General features: G+C 42.6%; 1 protein-coding gene across 1 annotated transcript in view; it reads right to left on the reverse strand.

Annotated features, from left to right (window-relative positions):
- Window positions 1-1,225: 1,225 nt before the first annotated feature.
- The window catches only part of LOC124722743, a 297,887-nt gene continuing 274,071 nt past the window's right edge, over window positions 1,226-25,041 (reverse strand). The window contains exon 11 of the mRNA XM_047247884.1: window positions 1,226-1,567. Within this exon, the coding sequence (XP_047103840.1) occupies window positions 1,457-1,567 (111 nt within the window). The 3' untranslated portion in view covers window positions 1,226-1,456. The remainder of the gene's footprint in view (window positions 1,568-25,041) is intronic.

The following is a 25,041-nucleotide window of genomic DNA, read 5'->3' on the forward strand; positions in this document are numbered from 1 at the left end:
GGGCTGGGTAATAAAGAATTAAGACTTTCTTCCATTCTAAATCAGCACAATCTCTTGCATAACTTAGGTAAAGTGTATGTTGATTCTCAGATTCTAGTAACAGAGTTATGACAAGTTGACTAATGATATGATTAAATAGGACAGGGGAAACTTCACTGTCCATGGCCAGGTATGTGGATCACGTGGCAAACAGCAAGCACCAACAATGTAACCAGTCATTACAAGTGAAATATCTTTACCAGAACAGAAGTTTGGGATTAATGTTTTATCATATAAAGTAAATACTTGTAACAAATGTATGAGAAGCATCATTCAATGCATATTACGAATAAAGATGGGAATTAAGAAGCGGAAAGGAGAAATCCAGTGCCAGCACACAATCTACAAATATTGAAAATGTTTCTATTTAATAACACTTAAAATTGTGTCCTTGTTATATTTTATGAAAACATATATTTTAACCAAAGGCTGTTTAAAGTATTTTCATCACTTTGAACAGAACATTTCATATTTCCCATCTTCACAAAATTAAAATCACACAACTGATTTACACAAAAAGTGCTTGTTGCAGATTAAACTCAAAACAGTATAGATACATGTATTATTCATCAACCAGTGACTTATTTACCAATAATGACAGAACTACTAAATAGCTCTTATCCTTGTTATCAAGTCAGTACAGCTGACAAATTTTAATGCTTTCAATTGTGTTTTCTTGTTTATATATTCATGATGGCTAGTAGATAAAAAAATATCTAGTGGCCACAGAGAAGATGAACTTACCAACATAACACAAAAAGTTCAGAAAAAAACTTTATAAAGCGCTGGCGTGCACAAACATGACAAACAGCTACTAACGTCTGTTTCAACTCAAAATTTCGTTACTTTTACTTCAGTCAAAATAAAATATTTTCTTCCAAAGATTCATAAACACAGATAAGTAGCACTGTTACTGTTAAAAATTATTTCTAATATATCACTACAAGTTACAGTAGTGGGAATATTAACAACAACAAAAAATTGTGACAACTGTCAATAAATATGAGTATCAATTACAGCAGCCCGAGTTTTAACACAGAATGAAAAACAGCACTGCTAACTGTCAGCATGTTAACAATGGTAACAGTAACTACGACATTTTAAAATAAAAAATAACAGATGATTACAGAAAACAAAATTTTTGAACAATGAACGCAAAGAATATGGAAAGAGTCCACTGATTGTTTTAAATGTATTAGCAGTAAGAAGCAACTAAGAGCCATTTGTGCTTGCAACTAAAATTTCCTAAGAGGTCACACTTAATAAAAGTGATGTATATGTATTGTCTCTCATATTTTTGTACATTATAGCCAGCTCTGACTGCCTCATTTTGAGTGAGTGATATCTTTCCATACTCCACATACCAGTTTACAACAGACACAAAGACACAGAAGGGTATCAGCCAGTTTTTCTGGAGTCAGTTCTCAAATTCATTTAATCGTGATCTTACAGCATTTTCCAAGACTTCTAAGCTGGCATAATCAAGTTCCTTTATGAGCAGCAGGACAGCGGAAAGCACATTTGTATTCTGAAAAATGCCCAAAAATTAATTACTCCAAAAGTAATTTAATTAGATACACTATTTAAATATCAGTACCATAGCAGCCATGTGACACAGTTTCTGAGTAATGGTAATTCTTGTTTGCCGAAGAAAATATTGCTTATAGTACACTGTTCATATCTCACACCATGTATTCTGATGGTACAGATTAAAATGGAAAGATTTATCAGTGTACACTCTTTGACATAAAACCTGGCCAGCAGTCAGCTCCCACAGAGTCCAAGACTGCACCAGCTGTGACATGCCCACTCTGATAATTGTCTCTGTCTGGCTGTCTGCACAATCTGGAAACACTGTAAGCAGTGGCAGTTCCTTAAGGAACTCTTGTCTCCTATTCAAGTTGTTCTCTGTCTACACCTAGATCTACTGGTACACAATGTGTCATCTGACTGCAATGTCGTGGTCGAAACCCTCGTTGCCTAAATTTTTTATAGCGCCTTTTGTCTGAATGCTGTGGTCCTGAGTGTAATGGAAGAACAGGTACAATGTATTTCACTTTCTGACACATCCATAATAACAGCTCCATCCAATAACATTATTGAGACAGATTTCTTGATGGACTGTCTGCCTTTGAATGCCTATGTGTCAGGCCTCTCCAGGACCACACTTTCTAGCATCTGGCGGCAGCAGCTGCCACAGCGGACCTAAGCTCCTTCACCCTGTGTCGAAAGTGTCAGCTACTGTTCCTCACTTTATTGTTGTTGAATGATGCTCCACAAAAAGTGTCTATGATTTGCATTTCATGCCCAACAGTAATGGAGGTAGACGACCCACTTTTATATGGCGAGTATTGTATTACACCAATATGCAAAACACGAGTATGGCTCAAAATTAATTTTATAGTTTGTGATCCAAACAGAATACCTCACTAAGTTGTCTAACATTAATAATAACATCTCCTCTTTTTTCCTTTAGAAGCAACTCTTCATGCAATTTTTTGTTGGGAATCCTTATCTTTTTGTGAGGCCACAGTGAGTAAATGTGGTGTAATGGGTTTTACTGTCATTCTTTGATTCTTACAGTAAATGTATGCAGCTAACTGTGTAATACCTTGCAGTGCATTCTCTATAGCAATGAAGGCACACTGCACATTTTGAGGTCCATGTATGGAATCACAGAGAACTTCACGCTGATCAAAAGTAATATTTAAGATATTTAATTACACTTAAATGAACAAAACTGAAGCTCCCAGTGTGAAAGGGAATTGCTAATGCCGGTGTCAGCAAATGTCTATGGGTGTGCCTAATTGCTGTTACACAGATCGAGCACAGAGGAACTATATTCATTTCATAACTATTCCCCAGATATATGGTTACTATGTGATGAACAAAAAAATTTTTGTGACTGACAGTAGAGTCAAAGTTCTTCAGAGATGTTTGTCTAGTGGAGGAGCTTGGTATTCAGAAATCAGATACATACATAAACATTAACACAGCTTATTGACTTGAGCTACAGAGAAGACTTAATGTGTAAAGGTTTTCTTCACATTTTTTTACGGAATATCTTCAAACAATTTGCAGCTCCATTAATTAAAATGGAAAATAGGAATCTAGAATGCACTTGTCTGATCAGAAACTACAACTGAGAACCCACGTTACCCTTGCATCACAAGACACATGTGGAACCACTGAGCAAATGAGACCCTGTTGGGAGCCAGTCTCTCTTGTCGCTATGTTTGTTGCTGAGGCGCATACCACATCGATAAAGATAATAAAAGTTGTTACCTATGTGAAGTACGGCATTCTTGGAGTCCAAAAATTAAAGTTTGTGTCTCAGTGTCTTATTTTACATGAGAATTAAGTAGCATACGTCAATGAAGTGGAGAACAAATGCCAAATGAATTTATTGTAACAATTCAGGACCACATGTGGAAGTAAATGGACCGTCACAGGATTGTCAAATATTTGCAACCATGTTTGCTAATCTTAGCTGAGCTGGAGGTAGTTGTGTAGTGAACTTGTCTTGTTCAGCTTACAGAGCTCTCAGAGGGGAGGCACAAGAGCATTTGGTTTTTATGCAGCATTACCTCCTGATACTTTCTAAATTCCTTCCAAGCTACCTATATTTAAGGCTTTCAATTAGATTTAATATAAAATTTCTCATTTTTGAAGCTTTCAAGTGTGGAAGGGGGCTGTTAACACCAGTGTTACATAATTTCAGCAGGGGGATAGCAAAGTCAGAGGTATTAGTTTCCACTCAGGCAGTGTACAGCATGTGAAATATGGACGTATGTAATTTTTCATCATGATATATACAAACAAATAAAACACTTACTCCAATGGTCTGCACCAAACTCTTGTTTCAATGAAATAAAAAGTAATTGGAAATCTGCCTTCCCCAGCACACTATGAAACTGTAAGATACCAAACACTTTGCACCTCAAAATCAACTGTGTCTGCCTGCAGACTTGTACCACCTACAAAAGGAATTTCATGGTTATCATGGGAATGCAGAAGCATGTTGGTGAAGATGGCAGCAAGAAGAAAGGTCGTTAACTAATTATACAATATAACACAGTAATCAATTCATGTGAAGAATCATGAGAGAAGAAAATGAAAATTGTGTTGATTAACACATAAACTAAACTGTAAATGTGGACAATCTGCAATTCTGCATCTTCATATGCTTATCACCTCCAGGTATACCATAGGTAATGCATACTAACAAGCTTCTTCATTGTTTTCATGATTTGTTGCACCTTGTTTGATACAGAGATTATGAACAAAATACAGATTCTTGTCACTGACAGTTGCTTTGAATCTTTTCAGAGACTTTCTCTTGTTTCTTCGGTGATGTAATTTTGTGTACATGAAGCAGACAACTATGGCTACTCCTGTGAGGTTGCTAAAAGACTTATGACATGGTGGGTTAATATTCATCACTTACTTGTGACAGATAGCAGCTCAGTTAAAGTAGCAGCAAAAGGATGTGAGAAGACACAGTTTTTGAAGCAAATTTGGAACCGATTTCAAAAGCAGCTACCATTTCAGAAAGTGAATACTTTACAAATATGAGGACAAGGCACTGCTGCAGTAAACCCTCTCTCATTGTCATAATTGTAGCTGAAGTAGATAGCGTGCAACATCAGAGGTGAGAGTAGGGGTAACTTATGCTTGAAACAACCATTCATTATACAGTATTAATTTGTTGTTAAAACTATTATTTATGTTATTCATTTCTTGCCCACCCCTGTTTGATACCAGTGTACATCACTAGTGAATCTAGAAGAATGAGAAGACGTTTTTCAACTCAGAATACAACATTTACCTTGACATCTCAGTTCCAGAGCAGTAAGAAAAGCCCAACAATAAAAGATGACAATGGCAAGCTAGTGACACACACAGAACTTTTCAACAATGTCTGTTGATTTAACATGGTGATGACACACAAATTTGTGTTGCAGTATATTACTTAACAGTCAAGTATCTAGTATGACCTCTCCCACTGCTACAGGTATCACTGAATTTTTGACCACGACTACTGTTTACCATTGGCTCAGTTGCTGGTTATAGTGTTACAGCTGTAAATGGAAGATTATGTTTGATAATTTTGTTCTGCTACTATCTGAATGAGTTATGGCAACAGATAAGGGTTTCTCATTACTTTTATTTACACAACTACTTAAACCAACATGGAAATTCCAGGTAATCAAGTGCACGTTTCACTTGCGACATTCGCTTTGAGTACAATTTGTAAGCCTTCTGGCAATCTCGGTCCAGTACCTCATGGGAGCAGGCATAATGGTTTGCTTTATGAGTGCCAAGCAACAAAACTTTGATACTATCCATCATTTAGGGACATAGCAAGAAGGGAACATTATAAAAGCAATGAACAAGCAAGTTAGTGTGCATTACAAGTAGAGATCTCAAGCAGAAAAACATATGAAGGTGCACAATTGCACATTGCCAGCATTTAAAGTTAAGTTTGTGAGTTAATGAACACAAATTTCATTTTCTTCTCTTCTAAATCCTCAAATGAATTAATTACTGCATGACATTAAACAATTAGTTAACTGCATTTCTTCTTGCTTCCATCCCCATCAACATGCCTCTGCAGTCTTATTCTATTTGTATGTGGTGCAAATCTGCATGCAGACACAGTTGATTTTGAGGTGCAAAGTGTTTGGTATCCTACTGTTTCATGATGTGGGGGAAGTCAGATTTCCACTTACTCTTTATTCCACTGAAACAGGTTTTCAGTGCAAATTATCAAAGTAATAGTTTTATTTGTTTGTATTTTGGGGAAATTGTAATCATGATGGAATATTACATACCTCAATATTTCACATTTGTATGCTGTCCAAGTGGAAACTAATATCATAAATCTAGACAACATTGTCTGTGGAGCGCAGTGATCCGGGGCTATACTTAAAACAGCAGCCTAGATTGCAATAAAATTTTTTGATCGCCTGGTTTTGGCTTGTGTTAAAGCCATCCTCAGATTTTTTTGTTCCCCCAGGGCTGATACCATGAGATTGTACACTAGTATCATGTGAAAAAATGAGGAGCCACCAGCGCCAGCCATAGGGGGCCAACAAATTTGAGGATGGCTTTAACATAAGCTGAAACTGGTCATAATAAACAAATGTTATTGTGATCTCAACTGTTGCTTTAATCAAATGAAACTGATATCACTAGCTTTGGGCATTAATAGTCCCCCCTCCCATAACGGAAACTTTTTTTTTTAAAGAAAGAGGCATTCTAGATTAAATATAACTGAATGCCTTAATTATACATATATTAAGATGGTATCTGTTCTTTCCAACATGTCCGAAAGAACAGATACCATCTTAATATATATATAGTTAAGGCTCACCAGCCACTTGACCATCTTCTTCTTCTGTGCGAATGCACAAACAGTGCCCAAACTCTTACGGAAACCGGCAACGCGCCACGAGTAATGAGTATAATGGGCGGGGGCACTACGAATGTAGTGTGGGACAATACGTTGAGAATGTCGGTTTCGTGGGAGGCGTGCCAGAGATAAATCCCTGCAGTCGCGCTAGCCTCTGTGTCCTCAGTGGCGCAGATGGATAGAGCGTCTGACATGTGAGCAGGAGATCCCGGGTTCGAGTCCTGGTCGGGGCACACATTTTCATCTGTCCCCGTTGACGTATGTCAACACCTGTAAGCAGCTAAGGGTGTGCATTTCAATGTAATTGAATGCCTTAATTACTGAGGCCTGAAATGCAATCTTAGGATATATCAAGGGATAATGCTGCATAAAAACTGAATGCACTCATGCCTCCCCTCTGAGAGCCCTGCAAGACAAGAAACACAGCTGCCCCTAGCTCAGCTAAAACTAGCCAATGTGGTTGCAGATATTTGGCAACCCTGTGACAGTGCATTTACTTTTAATCCACTAAATTCACTTGGCATTACATTTTCACTGCATTGAGTTATGCTGCATAATCCTCATGTGAGATGAGTCACTGAGACAGAACATTTAATTTTTGGACTTCAAGAATGACTTACTTCACATGGGTAACAACTTTTATCATATATATGTTTGACACTGTGTCAGTGTACACTAAGTATGCTGGAACATCAGCACAGCATGTTATATGTTTTAGTTGTGTGTTATTCTATTTGCGACATGCTGATACTTGCTGCCGCATTTTATCTGACACATCACTTTGTGACTTTTTGCAAGACACCAGCTATTAGCAGCATCTCGTTAAATTGGTGGTTCCATACATTTTGTGATGCAAGGGCAGTGTGAGTTATCAGCTCTAACAGCAGTGTAGAACAGTGCCCTCTAGATTCTTATTTTTGGTTCTATTCAGTGGAGCTGCAAACTGTTAGAAGAAATTCTTTAACAAAATCTGAAGAAAACCTTTACACATTAAGTATTTGCAGAAGCTCAACTCAGTAAGCCGTGTTAATGGTCATAGATATCTGATTTGTGAATACCAAGCTTCTTCACTGCACAAACGTACCTGAAGAACTTTGACTTTACTGTCAACAAAAAATAGGATCCCTATGTCAGGGAAATAGTTAAAGTGAATACATATCCTCTGTGCTAGATCTGTGTAACAGCAATCAGACACATTCGTAGATGTTTGCTTACACTGGCATTAGCAATTTCCTTCCACTCTGCCATCTTCAATTTTGTCACTTTTAATCTAATTCAATACATTAAATATCACTTTTGGCCAGTATTACGTTCTCCATGAATACATTCATGGACCTCAAAATGTGCAGAGTGCCTGCATTGCTACAGAGCATTCACTGTAAGAGATTCACGCAGTTTATCGCATACATTCACAGTAAGACCTTAAACAATGATACTGTTACTCATTATGGTTTGATGAAACATGAGAATTCCCAATGAAAAATTGCATGGAGAATTGCTTCTAACAGGAAAAGGAAGGAGATATAAAGCATTAACAACAACATAAAACAAAACAGTGAGGTATTCTGATTGGATCAGAAACTATAAAATTAATTTTCATCCATATGCATGTCTCGCATATTAGTTTAATACATTACTCACCATATAAAACTATGGCATCTGCCACTGTTACTATGGGGACTGTTTTTTTAAGTAAGTACCGTTTTGAAATTAAAAAAAGACGTGCTAAGATATCTCAATAATTTTATTTCTGCATGAAAGCCTGTACCTTAATCTACTTTTCTACATAATTTCTGTCAATATTGAGGCACTTGTCATAACATTGTACCAGTTTTTGAATACCCCCCTCATAGAAGTCTGCCGCCTGACTTGTTAATCACCACATCATCAGTGATTGACTTCGTCATCGTCTTGAAGACGCTGACTGCCCAGGTGTTTCTTCAAGTGCAGGAACAGATAGTAATCACTGTGCTCAAGATCGGGGCTGTATGGAGGATGATCTAGAGTTTCCCATCGAAAAGATGTGATGAGATCTTTGGTCTGATTCGCCACATGCGGACGGGCATTGTCTTGCAGCAAAACGATGCCCTTGCCCAACTTCCATGGACTGTTGCTTTGATGCTGGTGTGACATAGGCCATCCATATTTCATCGCCCGTGACAATTTGGCTTAAGAAATCATCACTGTCATTGTGGTACTGCTCAAGGAAAGTCAATGCACTGTCTAAACGTTTGGTTTTGTGCACGTCCGTCAACATTTTCGGTACCCAACGTGTGCACAATTTACGGTAATTCAAGTGCTCAGTCACAGTGCCATACAAAACACTATGAGGAACATTAGGAAAGTCATCCCACAAGGAGGAAATCATAAAGCGTCTGTTTTCTCTCACTTTATTGTCCACTTCCTGCTCCAAACTTTCATTAACGACCGAAGGACGCCCACTCCGTTGTTCCCCATGCAAATTTGTGCGGCCATCTTTAAATGCTCTCACACACTTTCTTACCATTCAATCACTCATAATGTTTTCTCCATAAACTGCACAGATCTCGCAATGAATATCGATCGCTTTTAGGTCTTTAGCACTAAGAAATCTTATAACAGCCCGTACTTCACAGTCGGCGGGACTCACGATTATCAGAGGCATCTTAAACACTCAATACACAATGTAAACAAGGAAGAATCAGACTGTAATGGCGTCAGTGCGTAGATTAAGGTACAGGTTTTCATGTAAAACTAAAATTAGTGAGATATCTTAGCACGTCTTTTTTTAATTTCAAAATGGTACTTACTTATAAAACACGCCTCGTATCAAGCGTGAAAGGTAAACCATAAACATTTTTTATGGAGCACCACTTAACAACTATAAAGCAATGAACGGTAGCTGATGCTTTCAAAGCATGGTGAGGGAGTGCAGGTTGCCACAGCAGCTGCTGGTCCACCAAACAACCTTTCACAAACATGTTATTGAACGGAACTGTTATTACCATTGTGTCAGAAAATGAAATACATTGTAGTTGTGCTACTATTACACTCAGAACTTTAGCATTCAGATGAGATGGACTACAAAAATTTAAGCAATGAGCATTTTGACCGCAGGACATTGTAGTCACACAACACATTGTTTACTGCTGTACCACGAATGTAGATGGAGCATAACAACTGAAACAGAAGAAAAGACTTCCTTGAGAAACTGCCGCAGCCTATAGTGTTGGCAGATTTCAAACTGCCAGACTTTGAGAATTAACAGTTTGGCCATGTTATTTGTCCCATGTCACGAAGGGTGCAGACTTAAGACTGTGGCTGGATTGCTTCTTTTTATCTGTATGTAACAAAATGTAACATACCGTCAATCATAGCCCAATCGTTCTTTATTGAAAAGGCCTACAGGGCTCTGTTCTAGGCCTTCAACTATTCCTTCTTTATACTGGTGATGTAAATGGTAATACTGAAGTAAAAGGAAGCTCTTATTTACAAATTCCAGTATTGTTTTAAATACAGCTGGATATTTAACATCTTTGAAATCAGCATTATGAATATTGATGGCTAATAATTATCTGGTTTCAACATGAAGAAAGAACTGAATGAATGAATTTCCAATCATTTCTATTGCAGTAGCCACCAGAAAGATTGCGGGATGCGCACATCGGCACGGCGCGTCACGGACAGTAGTTGCCGCAAGTAAAGTCCTGCCCACCAGAGGGCACACGAGAATTCGGTCGTGCCCTCTGCCGGTGGAACAACAACTACTCAGGCAGCACGGGCTGTGCCCAGCCAGTTCACATCGGGCATGCCTAGCAGACAGTTCCCGGTCTACACTAGGTGAAGTGTGACGGAAACGTGAATCGTGTTACTACACAATTGGCGATGAGTAGAGTCGTTCTTTCACGTGTTTTGTCTACGTTCCGGTTTCGCAGCTTATCCACGGCATGGAGGATTTAGTGCAGGTTTTGGTTGAGCAGCAGACGGAGCTCATGGGAACCATGACACAAGTGCTTCTGGCATTGCTCTCCATGCAGACTGCTCCAGCGCCGTTCCCTCCTCCCTTTCCTCCGTATGATGAGACAGGGGAGGATTGGGATGCATATGAACATTGCCTTTGGCATCATTTCCAGGCGTTTCATGTTGCCAATGTGGAGGTATGTCGTGCTCTTTTCTTGTCTTGGATATCTCCCTCACTGTATCAAGTTTTGCGGCAGCTAGCACCGTTGCAGGAACCCTTGTCCTTGTCTTTTGATGCATTGTTTTCATTGCTGTCTTCCTATTATTGCCGCTGCATGCATGTTGCGGCAGCTAGTGTCGAGTTCTATCAATGCAAGAAACAGCCCCATCAGTCTTACTGCGTGTGCCGCTACACTGCACGGTCTTAGTCACAAGTGTCATTTTGTCACGGAGCAGTCGAGAGAGTTGTATGCCCATGTTATGGTGCGCGACGTCATTGTTCGTTCGGCCCCTGATAGGGAGGTCCGACAACGGGCCCTGCAGTTGGAAGACCCTTCCCTTGAGGAAGTCCTGTCCATTGCTCCATCGTATGAAGTCTCTCATGCCACAGGTCAACAGTTGGAAGCGTGGTGCGACGTCGTGGCGGTTCAGGGCGGCGCAGCTGCATCCGGGGTAGATGACGTGCGAGCGGTACAATCTGGCCGTTACGGCCACTCCCGCACAGCGTGTAAACAGAGTTCCGGCCGCCGGCCCGTTACCGTCCTGTGCGTCATGCTATATACATCATGATCGGTCAGAGTGCCCCCAGCGTTGGAGTTTTTGTCGCAAATGTAATAAATAAGGACACATTGCTAAAGTTTGCCGCTCAGCCTCAAAAGAATCGAAGGAAGCAGGTACAGAGGACATGGACGTTGACATTCAGGAAGTTTCATCGGGACAGGCTCCCGACGCATCGGCACACAAACTCTTTATCGAGGTGTCGGTTCGGTTGCGCCGATTACAACTACAAGTAGATATGGGCGTGGCAGTTTCCTTGTTGAATGCACAAACTTACTCCGACCTTGGGTCACCCCTGTTGGCGCCAGTTTATCGGCGTCTACGCGGTTATGGTAAACAGTTCATTCCCCTACTGGGTCAATTCGCTACCGACGTTACTTACAAATCAGTCACTTGGCCTCTTACTTTTATTGTTGTCAGTGATGCGAGCTCCGCTAACCTTTTTGGATTGGATGCCTTTCAAGCTTTCGGTGTTTCTATCGCAGACACCATACAGTTGGTCTCCGAAGATGTTCCTTATCAATCATTGTAATCTTTGATCTCTGACTTTCAGGATATCTTTGAGGAGGGCCTGGGGCATGTTTTGGACTTTGAAGCTCACTTAACGTTGAAGGCGTCGGCTCGCCCGCATTTTCTACGTGCGAAGCAGATCCCCTTGGCTCTCCGCCCTCAGGTAAAAGCAGAGCTAGACCGGCTGACAGCCCTCAGGCTTGTTCTTCCCATTTCTTCTAGTGAGTGGGCTTCGCCCCTCGTTATTGTCAGGAAACCCTCGGGAAAATTACGTCTTTGCGGCAATTTCAAGGCCACCATTAATTCCCAATTGGTGGCGCACACCTATTCCTTGCCTCGTTCTGAGGAATTGTTCTCTGCCATGGTGGGAGGCCAATATTTCTCGAAAATCGATCTTTTGGAGGCCTGTCATCAGATACCACTTGATGAGGACTCCAAACGGCTGGCAGTCATCAACACCCCGTTTGGCCTTTACTAATACGAGCGGTTGGCCTTCGGAATATCCAGTGCCCCGGTGATATTTAAGTGTTATCTTGAGCACGTCACGTTGATAATCCCTCATTGCATTAATTACCTGGACGACATAATTGCCCGCATCTCGTGGTCGTGCGGTAGCGTTCTCGCTTCCCACGCCCGGGTTCCCGGGTTCGATTCCCGGCGGGGTCAGGGATTTTCTCCGCCTCGTGATGGCTGGGTGTTGTGTGATGTCCTTAGGTTAGTTAGGTTTAAGTAGTTCTAAGTTCTAGGGGACTGATGACCATAGATGTTAAGTCCCATAGCGCTCAGAGCCATTTAAACCATTTTTGAACGACATAATTGTCACAGGCCACAGCATGAAGGAACACTTGCACTACCTTCGAACCCTCTTTCTCAAATTCAGGTCCGTGGGTTCGCGTTGCAACCTGCGTAAGTCGAACTTCTTCCAACCATACATTGAGTATGTGGGCTACACCATCTCTCGACACGGCGTCCAGCTGCTAGGAAGTTTGGTCCAAGGTATCATCGACCTTCCGCGGACCGCTTCGCTGAAGGAGTTACAAGCTTTTTTAGGCAAGATTGCCTATTACCACCGGTTCATTCCAAGGGCTTCCACCATGGCCCACCCCATGTACTGCCTTCCACACAAAGGTGTTCCTTTTGATTGGTCGCCTGCATGTGAGCGAGTGTTCACCTCATGTCAGTGCCTTGCTTGGTTACTTTTGACCCCAATAAGCCATTGGTCTTGGCTACAGATGCTTTGCAGTATGGGGTGGGGGCGGTCCTGGCCCATCGCAATGCGGATGGCTCCGAGCAGCCACTGGAGTTTGCGTCTAAAACTCTTAGTCCCACACAGGCCCATTACTCCCTGGTGGAAAAAGAGGCTTTGGCCATTGTCTACGCTGCTGCCAAGTTTCACCCTTTCTTGTATGGCATGAAGTTTCAGTTAATTACTGACCATAAGCCATTAATATCGTTATTTGGCCCCGCCTCTCAGATTCCGGATAGGGCAGCCCACAGACTGCAGCGTTGGGCCTTGTTACTCTCTAAGTACCATTATGACATTCATTTTGGCCCTACTGGACAGCATGCCAACGCCGACATTCTTTCCCGTCTTCTGGTGGGCCCGGATCCTAAGTTCGATTGGGAGGAGATTAGGCGTTTTCATTTGGATGTGGCATCCCGCCACGCGGTTGATGGCTTCCCGATCACTAGTTCTAGAGTCACCAGGGAAACGGCAGCTGAGCCGGTTCTCCGGCAAGTAATTCACCTCGTTCAGCAGGGATGGTCATCCCGATCTCCAGGTCGGGCCTCGGACCCTCTTCGTAATTATTTTGTTCTATGTGAGTGCCTCTCAGTCTTGGAAGGAGTTCTCCTTCTGGCTACAGATCATACAGCTCCTTGCGTGGTTGTTCCTGCAAGTTTGCGAAGGGAGGTCCTCACGTTATTACATGAGGGGCACTGGGGTGTTTCCCGTACTTAAACCTTGGCTCACAGACATGTGTACTGGCCTGGTATTGACAGAGAAATTGAGCACTTGGTGGCCACCTGTTCCCAGTGTGCGAGCCAACAGGTGTCTCCCAGGTCAGCATTCTCTTCATGACCGCCCGCAACCCAGGCATGGGAACGTGTTCACATAGATTTTGTGAGCCCGTTTCTCAATGGTTTTTGGCTCATTGTCATTGATGCTTATTCCCGATTCCCATATGTGGTTTGCTGCTCCTCAACCATTTCAGAAGTTGCACTAGCAAAAATCTTTTCTGTGGAATGTCTGCCAGTCACCCTAGTAGCGAACAATGGACCTCAGTTTATTTCGCAGACCTTCCCGGATTTTTGTAAGCACTTTGGTATTCGGCACGTTTGCTCTCCCCCCTTTCATCCACAACCAAATGGGGAAGCCAAGCGCATGGTGCGCACATTTAAGATGCAGATGAAACAGTGCAGCCCTGCAGAGCTCCTCCACGGGCGCCAACCTAGGACTCTGCTGCACCTCCTCTGGCCTGGTCCTCGCCAGTCTTCGCAAAACGGGCTACCCGGCTTTCCACCGGGTATGTCGGTCTGGGCACGTGGGTTTGGTCGCAATCCAAGTTGGATACCGGTGGTGGTCCTGCGCCGCAATGGCCGCCGGCTCTATACCTTGCAGGTGGGGGATCGGGAGGTACGTCGTCACCAAAATCAGCTACGTCCACGTTTCGGCACCCACCCTCCGACCCCTTGGGCGCTGGCTTCCTCACTGCCGGCACCCGTGTTGTTTTCTCAGGGGACGCTACCGCCCCTCCCACCTGTGACTCCGCCACACTGTGAGGGTTCTCAGCCTTGGTGGCCTCCAGTAGCTCCAGCACCGGCATAGCCATCGTTAGAGATGCCCCGGCGAGAGCCGGCCCCCCTCGCGGGCCCGGTTCCTCAGGAGGCTGGTTCACCTGTGATCATCCCTTCCCCATCGTCCCCGCCACTGGGTCTTGCCCCTCCCGAGGTGGACCAGGATTTGGTGTTCAATGGCTTGTCGCCCATTCTGTCCCGGGCTCCGGTGGTGGGACGACAGGACCCTCTTCGTATGGGTCACTTCCAACCATATTTGAAGGTTCCGGCTTGAGGGTTGGCAGATCCCTCAGACTCCAGCCTTCCAATGGAAGTGGAGGTCATCGCTACTGCACAACGCTCCACCTTCTGACGCAGTGGATCACAGTGGCTTCACCCCCCCGAAGGAGGAGGAGTGCAGTAGCCACCAGAAAGATCGCGGGAGGCGCACATCGGCACGGCGCGTTACGGACAGTAGTTGCCGCAAGTAAAGTCCCGCCCACCATGCGAGAATTCAGGCGCGCCCTCTGCCAACAGAACAACAACAACAACTCAGGCAGCACGGGCCGTGCCCAGCCAGTTCGCATCAGGGATACCTAGCTGACAGTTCCCAGTCTACACTAGGTGAAAGGCGACGGAAACGTGAATCGTGTTACTACACCTATTGCTATAATAATGTGAAGCTAACACAAAGTCTAGGCATCAGTCAACTTCTGAAACTGAAGTTTCAGGAATACAATTAAAATCAACATAAATGCCTACTAGAATTCTGTGTAGCTCAAAGAAACTGGAATTATATGATTAATTTCATCCAGTTAAGTATAATGAGTCAGCCCAGTCATTATGATTATGAATTATGAGTCTAACCTCTTTTTAAATGACAGCACTGAGGAACTGCAGTGAAATAAATAGGTTTGTAGTACACCATAAGAAGCAATTACAATATTCATAACTCAGTTGAGAACAGCACTTCAGCAGAAACATTTTCATATGCCTAAGTTTAATACTCCAGCAACTGTAAGATAAGTCAATTCTGTTGCACCATTGCTTTCATTCAGTGAAATTATTTACTGGAGTCTCAGCATTTGCAATTAGTACTCAGTGTTCTACAGAAGCATGTAATGGAATGAAATGGACAAATAAGTAATTGTGACAATAGTACCAAAACAGCTATTTGTTTCTTCACAGTAGACAGAAGTACTGGGATACGGAACAGTTAATCTTAGCAAATCATATCCAAGTACTTTTATCCTTAGTATTAATAATGTCACCATTCCACAACAGCAGCAAGGATGCAGCTTTTCAGGATAATTCTGTACTGACGGGCAGCATCTGAGCAAGGAATATATGATCAGGACCTTCAGACACTATAGTACTTTGGCATTGTCAGTATTTGTTTATTCAAATACGGATAATATATAGTAATTTTAAAATAAATTTCTTTTGCTGTCTTGCTATTCACTATTCCAGATGTTGGGGGGAAATTGTTTATAGCATCATTAATTTAAATTTTGAGTCAACAAAAAACAAACATACTTTGCATAATAAATTTTGTTTACATGCAATAAAGAAACTTTTTAATTTGGGAAATTACAATAAAATTTGAATTACACACTGAGGTGACAAAAGTCATGAGATACCTCCTAATCTCATGTTGGACCTCCTTTTGTCCAGTGTAGTGCAAAAAAAGTTGACATGGCATGGACTCAACATATCGCTGGAAGCCCCTTCCAGAAATATTGAGCCATGCTGCCTCTATAGCTGTCCAAGTAACCTCTCAATTACATACCATGAATGTTTGATGGAATTTGTGTCAGGAAATCCGGGTGTCGAAATAATTCAATCCAATTGTCCAGTATGTTTTTCAAACCAATCGCGAACAACTGTGCCCCAGTGACATGACAATGTTTGTTGGGAACATGAGTTTCATGAATGGCTGCAAATGGTCACCAAGTAGCCAAACATAACCATTTCAATTGATGGGCAGTTCAGTTGCACCAGAGGACCCAGTGCATTCTGTGTAAACACAGCCCACGCCATTATGGAGCAGCCATCAGCTAGCACAGTGCCTTGTTGACAACTTGGCTCTATGGCTTTGTGGTGTCTGTGCCATACACTAAACCCTACCATCAGCTCTTAACAACTGAAACTGGGACTCATCTGACGAGACCACAGTTTGCCAGTCGCAGAGGGTCCAACTGATATGGTCATGAGACCAGAGGAGGCGCAACATGCAATGTCGTGCTGTTTCTGCAGTTATTTCATGAAGAGTTGATTGTCTTAGCACTGACAACTCTATGGAAACATTGCTGCTCTCAATCATTAAGTGAAGGCTGCCAGCTGCTGCACTGTCCATGGTGAGGGGAAATGCCTGAAATTTGGTATTATCAGCACACTCTTGACACTGGGGATCTCTGAATACTGAATTCCATGCTTCTAGCTCCATCTGCCACTCCACATTCAAAGTCTGTGAATTTCTATCATGTAGCCATTATAATGTCGGAAATCTTTTCACATGAATCACCTCAGTACGAATGATAGTTCTATCAATTCCTTGCCCTTTAATACTTTGTGTATGCGATACTACCATCATCAGCATATGTGCATATCACTGACCCATGATTTTTGTCACCTGGAGGGGGGAGGAGGAGGAGGAGGAGGAGGAGGAGGAGGAGGGGGGGGGGTTGGTATTATTTTATGAAGAATAGTTCAAGTTTGGTTGCTGAGTTATGGTATTCAGCCTTTTAATATCAAAAATAAACGCACGAAGCAGTTTTCAGTATCATAGGCCATTCTCAGGTGACAACTAAATGTTGGAACTAAACATAAAATACTAGTGATATTGTTTTAGTTTTAGTTGTTGTCTTCAGTCCAAAGACTGCTTTCATGCAGTTCTCAATGTTACTTTACACTGTGTAAGCATCTTCATCTCTGAATGACTACTACAACCTGGACCCTTTTGAACCTGCTTACCATACTTCCCTCCAGTACTAAATTGGTGATCCCTTGAAGTTTCAGAACCTGTTCTATCAACAAATACCTTCTTTTAGTCAAGTTGTGCTACAAATTTCTTCTCTCTCCACTTCTGTTCAGTGCTGTCTCATTGATTACATGATCTAACCATCTAATATTCAGCAGTCTTCTGTAAAACAACATTCCAAAAGCTTTTTTCTCTTCTTTTCTGAACTGATTATCATTCATGTTTCACTCCCATACAAGGATACATCCAGACACTTAAATCTACATTTGATGTTAAAAAATTTCTCTTCTTCAGAAATGCTTTTCTTATCACTGCCAGTCTATGTTCTATATGCTCTCTATTTTGGCCATCATTAGTTATTTTACTGCCCAAATAACAAACTCATCTACTTTTAGTGTATTGCTCCCTAATGTAATTCCCTCAGCACTGCCTGATTTAATTCAACTACATTCCATTATCCTTGTTTTGATTTTGTTGTTGTTGTTGATCTTATTTTACCTTTTAAAGGCATTGTTCACTCTGTTCAACTGCTCTTGCAAGTCCTTTGCTGTCTTTGATATAATTACAATGTCTTTGGCCAACCTCAAAGTTTTCATTTTCTCTCCCTGAACTTTAATTCCTTCTCCAAACAATTTCTTTGGTTTCCTTTACTGCTCGCCCAGTGCACAGACTGAATAGCATTGGGGATAGGCTAAACCCCTGTCTCACTCCTTTATCAACCAGTGTTTCCCTTTCACACTATCACACCCCTTGATTCTCGGAACTGCCATCTGATTTCTGTACAAGTTATATGTAACCTTTTGCTCACCATATTTTATCTTTGATACCTTCAGAATTTCAAAGAGTGTATTTCAGTCAACATTTTCAAAAGCTCCCTCCAGATCTACAACTGCTATAAACATAGGTTTACCTTTTCTTATCCTATCTTCTAAGGTAAGCCATGGGGTCAGTGTTGCCTAATATCTTCCTAAATTTCTCCGCACTTCAAACTGATCTTCCCTGAAGCCATTCTTCTGAAAAGAATTCATGTCTGCATTTTGCAGTCAGACTTGTTAAACTGATATATTGGTAATACTGAAACGAGTCACATCTGGTTTCCTTGGAATTTGAATTACTACACTGTTCTTGAGGTCTGAGGGTATTATGCCTGTCTCATACATCTTGGGCATCAAATGTAATAGTTTTTATATATGAATTCTTCACGGGTTGTCAGCCAAGTAGCGTCGTCGTCTCATAGCAACGTTTCGATGGAATGTGTCTCCATCATCTTCAGGCGAAGTGTCGGGATATCGTCGGTCACGGGCTTATATCTCTGCAGGACCACTCTCCGCTTCCCGCGGCCGGCCAATCACGCCCCCGCAGAATTGCCCGATGCGCCTGGATCGGCCGGTGGTGGTGGTGGTGGGAGGGGGGGGGGGGGACGCGTGCGCGAAGCTGACTAGTAGGTCTTCATTTTCCAGCTGCATTCCCTGTAGTACTTTCACAAACTTAGCCGAGTTTTTCACATGGTGTGGACCGTAACCCACCAAGGGTTTTAGCATCTGTGATAAATGCTTAGCAACACCATATGTCGGCGGGTTAATGTGACATCCTTATTCACACGAGTACCAATAGAAGACTCCCTTGCTTTACTCGAAGAACACTTTGAGGAGGATATCATAAAGCTCTTTCGCCATGTTCTAACCACCACCTATTTCAAGTGTGGTGGGAAGTTCTATGAACAGATAGATGGTGTAGCTATGGGCTCCCCCCTAGCACCAGGCATAGCCGACCTATACCTGGAGCACTTCGAAAAGCTAGCACTGGACACTGCTAAACACAAGCCAAAAGCCTTCTACAGGTACGTTGACGATACCTTTGTAGTATGGCCACATGGCAGGGACAAACTGCTAGAGTTCCATCAACACCTCAACAGCATACATGGAAATATCAAATTTACCATGGAAATAGAAGAGGACAGAAGCTTACCCTTTCTGGATATCCTGATCACAAGAAACATGGACGGCACGCTGGGACACGCAGTGTATAGAAAGAAAACACACACGGACCTCTATCTTAACGCCAATAGCTACCACCACCCTGTGCAACGCAATGCTGTACTCAACACCTTAGTGCACAGGGTCAGGTCCATCTGCGATAAGGAAAGTTTGCCAGGAGAACTGCAACACCTGAAGGACACCTTCAAGAAAAATGGATACAGTGAGACACAAATAAGGAAAGCTCTGAAGACCGACCACAAGAAGAGAGAAGAGAGACTGGATGAAGACGAAGCAATGGGCTGTGTGTTCTTGCCATACGCGGGTCCTCCGACGTCCAAGATCGCGAGAATTCTCAAGAAACATAAAGTGAAGACCGTTTTCCACGCAGCAGGAAAAATCAAAAACCTTCTTGGTTCAATCAAGGATCCACTAGGTCTGATGGCATCAGGTGTGTACAAGATTGGACGCGAATGTAGGATGCAATATATAGGACAGACACAGCATTGCATCTCACAGCGCCGCAGTGAACACATTAGGCATGTACGCTTGGGTCAGATCAACAAATCTGCTGTGGCAGAACATAGTATTGACGAGAAGCACACCTTCGATTTCGGGACACAAAGAAAATATGCAGTACAAACGGATTTTGGGACTCAGTAATCAAAGATTCCATAGAAATACAGTTACACAACAACCTAATCAACCGTGACAGTGGTCACCATCTCAGCACAGCCTGGGAGCCTGCAATCAGGAAAATCAGAGAAGAACGTTCCGTTCCACCAAGAGCCGCGGACGGAGCAGACAGAGATGGACGCTGGGACTCGAACCCCGTGCATGCGTCCCCCCCACCACCAGCCGATCCAGGCGCATCGGGCGATTCCGCGGGGGCGTGATTGGCCGACAGCGGGAAGCGGAGATCGGTCCAGCAGAGATATAAGCCCGCAACTGACGATACCCCGACACTTCGCCTGAAGATGATGGGAGACGCATTCCATCAAAATGTTGCTACGAGACAACGACACTACTCGGCTGACAACCCGTGAAGACTTCATATATGAAATTTGGTGAGAAAGAATGCACTCGCATGGAATAGTTTTGTCATGGCTAATTCTCCCAAGGATATCAGTAGTTCTGATGGAATGTTATCTACTTCAGGGGCCTTGTTTCGACTTAGGTCTTTTATTGCTCTGTCAACTTATTCTCAAAGTATCGTATCTCGCATCTCATCATGTCCTCTTCCCTTTCTAATTATCCTAATTTCAAGTTAATATGTTTCATGTAGCCCCTCCATATATTCCTTCAATCTTTCAGCTCTCCCTCATTTGCAAAGTACTGGTTTCCCATCTGAGCTCTTGACATTCGAACAGCTGTTTCTCATTCCCCCAAAAGACTTAATTTTTCTGTTCTATCTTTCCCTACTTATATATACTTCTATATCCTTAGATTTGTCCTCTAGCCATTCCTCTTTGGCCAATTTGCACTTCCTGTCCATCTCATTTTGTCAGATGTTTGTATTCCAGTTCAGCTGTTTTATGTGCTGCATTTTTATATTTTCTTCTTTCAGCATTTAAAGCCGGTATCTCCAGTGATATCCTAGGATTTATACTAGGCTTTGTCTTTTTCCCTATCTGATCCTCTGCTACATTCACTACTTCATCTCTCAAAGCCACCCATTCATCTTCCACTGCATTCCTTTCCCCCGTGTCAGTTATCACTACCTAATGCATCCTCCGAAACTCTCAACAACCCCTCTGGGTGCTTTCAACTTATCTAAGTCCCATATCCGTAATTTCCTACATTTTTGCAATTCCTTCAGTTTTAATATACAGTTCGCAACCAATTTAATTGTGGTCACAGTGCATATCCGCCCCTGGAAATATCTTGTGGTTTAAAATCTGACTTCGCTATATTTGTCTTACCGATATATAATCAGTGTGCATATTAAAAGAAACAAACAAATGTGGATAAAATGGCTAAAATTGTTCTCATAAAGTGAGGAGGAAATCTGTAAAATGACACTCATTCAATTTTGAAACGTCCCCTTAGAAAAATTTATACATGACTGTGCTTAAACTGACACACAATATTTTTTTTTTTTAGCGCAACACAATCTGACTTTCAGTAATCCCTACAAGAGAATGGCCCTGACTAAATTAACCTATACGTTTCACAAATCACTTACCTCACAAAAATCTTCGTTACTCGAACTACTGCAATACAGTGAGCGCCACTACCGCCAACTAAATAAAAGATTAAAACTACGGAAGGCACTAACTACTGATAGGCATAGTTAGCAAATGAAAGATTTTAATAGAGAACAAACAATGTATTTACCTTAATAGTCATCAAAAGTCATAATATATATACCAGTTCATGACATCCAGTCTTACAAATTTCAAAATTCCGCCATTTCTCTCCCTACATCCACCACTGCTGGCGGCTCACCTCCAACTGCGCAATGCTATGCGCTGTTAACAGCCAACTGCCCAACGCTACAATGGCGAGTATTACAACAATGCCAACCAGCCACAGACTGCACACAGCACAGCCAGTGATTTTCATACAGAGCTAGCACTACCAATACAAAAACCTAAACAGCCTACTTACAATTTCATTCACATTAATCCAAAAAATCTCTGTCACACACACCTTAAGATTACAGGGACAGGGTGAAAGTTGCTATATCTGGGTTCAAAATGTAAGTAAAACAGCAGAGGAGCTAAAAGAAAGGAACTGGGAAATCCAAGTGGTTGACCACTTACAAAACACACCCCGTTAACATATTAAGAACATCTCCATAAAATCTTGGGAAACAATCTGTACATACCACAAAACCTTAAAACTCTCACCACATTCATTAAATGTCACTTAAAATAAAGGTCAGATCTGTTTACATATTTGCTGCTGCCCTTTGGTCTGAAAATAAAACACTGTCTAATAAAACATGGTGCACAACGATCTGTACACCACAAGCACTACACACTGGAGGATCCTCTCACCAGAGCAAGAAGCCATGCATCATCGGGCTAGGGCCTATGTGAAGATGAGTAAGGAGGACCTTGTCCCAGCTGGGTGGCTGAAAAGATGTACACCACAGCCGTGTTGCATTCCCTATTGGGCAAAGCTTATTGTCTGTGACTTCCAGCCACTTCTCTTCCCATCGATGTGTGACTTGGTACCTCGACAGTGAGATGATAACATGCAGAGGGATGGTACACTGAACTAACTGTGGATCATGACAAGCTTCCTGGGCTGCTGCATTCACCCTTTCATTCCCTGCAATACAATGTGTCCTGGCACCCAGCAGAAAACACCTCTTTCCCATCCTGAATATCCTTGACTATTTTGGCGACTGGATACAAGTGTTGCAGGGGCTGAAGGGCACTCATCGAGTCTGAAAAGATGAGGAATTTAGCAGACAGGCACATTTCCTCTGCTCCAGTGCTGCCAAAATCACAGATAATTCAGCATCAAATACAGTGAATTCTCAACATAGGTGAATCCTTAGGGCACAAAATGGTAAACAACAGAGCAGCTAATGGAATCCCACTGTTTAGACTCTACTGTGAATAAAGCTACATATTTGTGGTGCTATTTAAAATGTCAGAAAATATTATATTCAAAACAGAAGCAGGAGTGCAATCTCTCCTGTATTGCACTAAACCTAAAATTACTCTGGGAGTATGCAGTAACCAGGATTGTAGTCAGTTAAAACCCTGGATTTGAGACTGTACATGCCCCACACGAAGCGACTACAGCACACACTTTATGCAAATCCCAAATGGCCTCATTGTCAACGGACATCTTGTAAAGAGGCATTCCACAGCTGGAAGGGCAACAGTATGGCATACTCATGAATTCAAAGTAGCGAGGAATGTGCACTCCTGATGCACCATGAGGAGTTGCTGTCAAATCATACGTAGTGGTTCACCAGCCTCAGCATAGAGACTGGGTATGGGGCTGGTCCTGTGAGCACTTATCATGAGCCTAATCCCCTCATGGTGTACAGCATCAATTGTCTTCAGGTAATAAGGCCTCACTGACCCATACACTGTGCACCCACAGTCCAGCTGCATTCGGATGAAAGCCCTATAAAACTGGAGTAGACATGCACTGCCTGCTCCCCAAGACATGTGGCTATGGTGTTTCAAAATGTTCAGTGCCTTCTGAGCCCCTGCCTTCAGGTCCTTCAGGTGTGGTAACCACTAGAGTTAACAGTCAAAATTGAGGCCCAAACCCCTCACAGTCTTTAAAAGGGGGGGTTGATGTTCCACATATACAGTTCAGGTAAATTAATAATATGACAATAAGGATTAAAATCATCGACTAACAAGGAACACTGTAGGAGAGACACTCGTTTCAACAATGCTAATACAGGTAACCGACTGCCTTTACTGGAAATCATCCTGATTGCTTTCCATACTGTAATAGAAGTAGTGTAACAGTTGAGAGAGTCCAGGAACACTTGCCATGACCTCTTCTTGCTCTTCTTGATGATGCGTCAAGCCTTTGCCCTTGAGAAGTGAAAGACTGTGGGATTTTCCACCATTGGGCAACACTTGAACCATTGTAGAGCTGCAGGACTTCCACGGATTACTGAGCAGCACTGATCAGTCCACCAAGGGGCAGGTGGCCTCCTAGGATGACAAGAGGGAGAGCTCCATCCAGTCGGTGAATCCAGAATGGAAAGTGATCACTGGAATCAACGTCATCAGTGACTCCCCACTGAAAAAAGTTGACACGAGCTGGAGAGCAGAAAGCGAGGTCAATGGTTGAGGGTGACGCAGCAGCAGCAGCAGCAGCACACAAACAAGTGGGGGTGCCTGTGCTGAGGATGCACAGCTCACTGATATCATAAGGCACTCCGAAACACAATCCCGAGGGCAAGGAGAGGTTGAGCCCCACAAAAGATGATAGGCAATGAAGAAATGGTCAGAGAAGTTGTTCTATAAGATTTGTGAGATCCTCATAGTCTATCACATGTGGAGATAAGTACAGTGAGATAACAGTGATTCTCTGACACACACAAATTTCAACTGCAACTGCATGCAGGCCAGTAGCCAGGGGGAGAGCAGAGGAGTAGTGTGCACTATTGAGGGGGCATCAGACACTTTAAAATACATTTCCTACGAACACAAGCACATGGGATGTTCCTGTTCTAGGAGTTTCAGTTCCTCTGCACACGTTCCGAACCACTAATGTTCCACTATAGTACAGGAGCCATTTATCATGGAGGTAGCCCTTTCACGCTATCATTCTGCTGTGGAGTGGAGCTGTAGTGGCTGGAAGCTTAGTCTTGGAGTGAGGTCAGTGCATCAAGCCAACATCAATGTCCATCATCTCTGAAGATGAATCATGAAAGACATTAGAGAGAGTGACATCAGCACTGTTAGACTGCTTACCTCCCATCTCTGTTAGCAGTTGAATCTCTGCCTTTGACTTCAATTTTTTTTTTTGCTTGGGGAGGCTTTGGAGCCACAGCTGCAAAACTGGTAATGGCAGTGGTGGACCAGATTCAACCAGGGAGCTCCATTATGTCAGCACAAAAGCATTGACACATACAGTACTAGTGCTGACACTAGCATTCTCCATTTCTGTAGCAGCATCAGTCTTCTGAACTGGCTATT

Source organism: Schistocerca piceifrons, chromosome X (genome assembly GCF_021461385.2).
Source record: "Schistocerca piceifrons isolate TAMUIC-IGC-003096 chromosome X, iqSchPice1.1, whole genome shotgun sequence".
In the NCBI taxonomy this organism is placed as follows: domain Eukaryota; kingdom Metazoa; phylum Arthropoda; class Insecta; order Orthoptera; family Acrididae; genus Schistocerca; species Schistocerca piceifrons.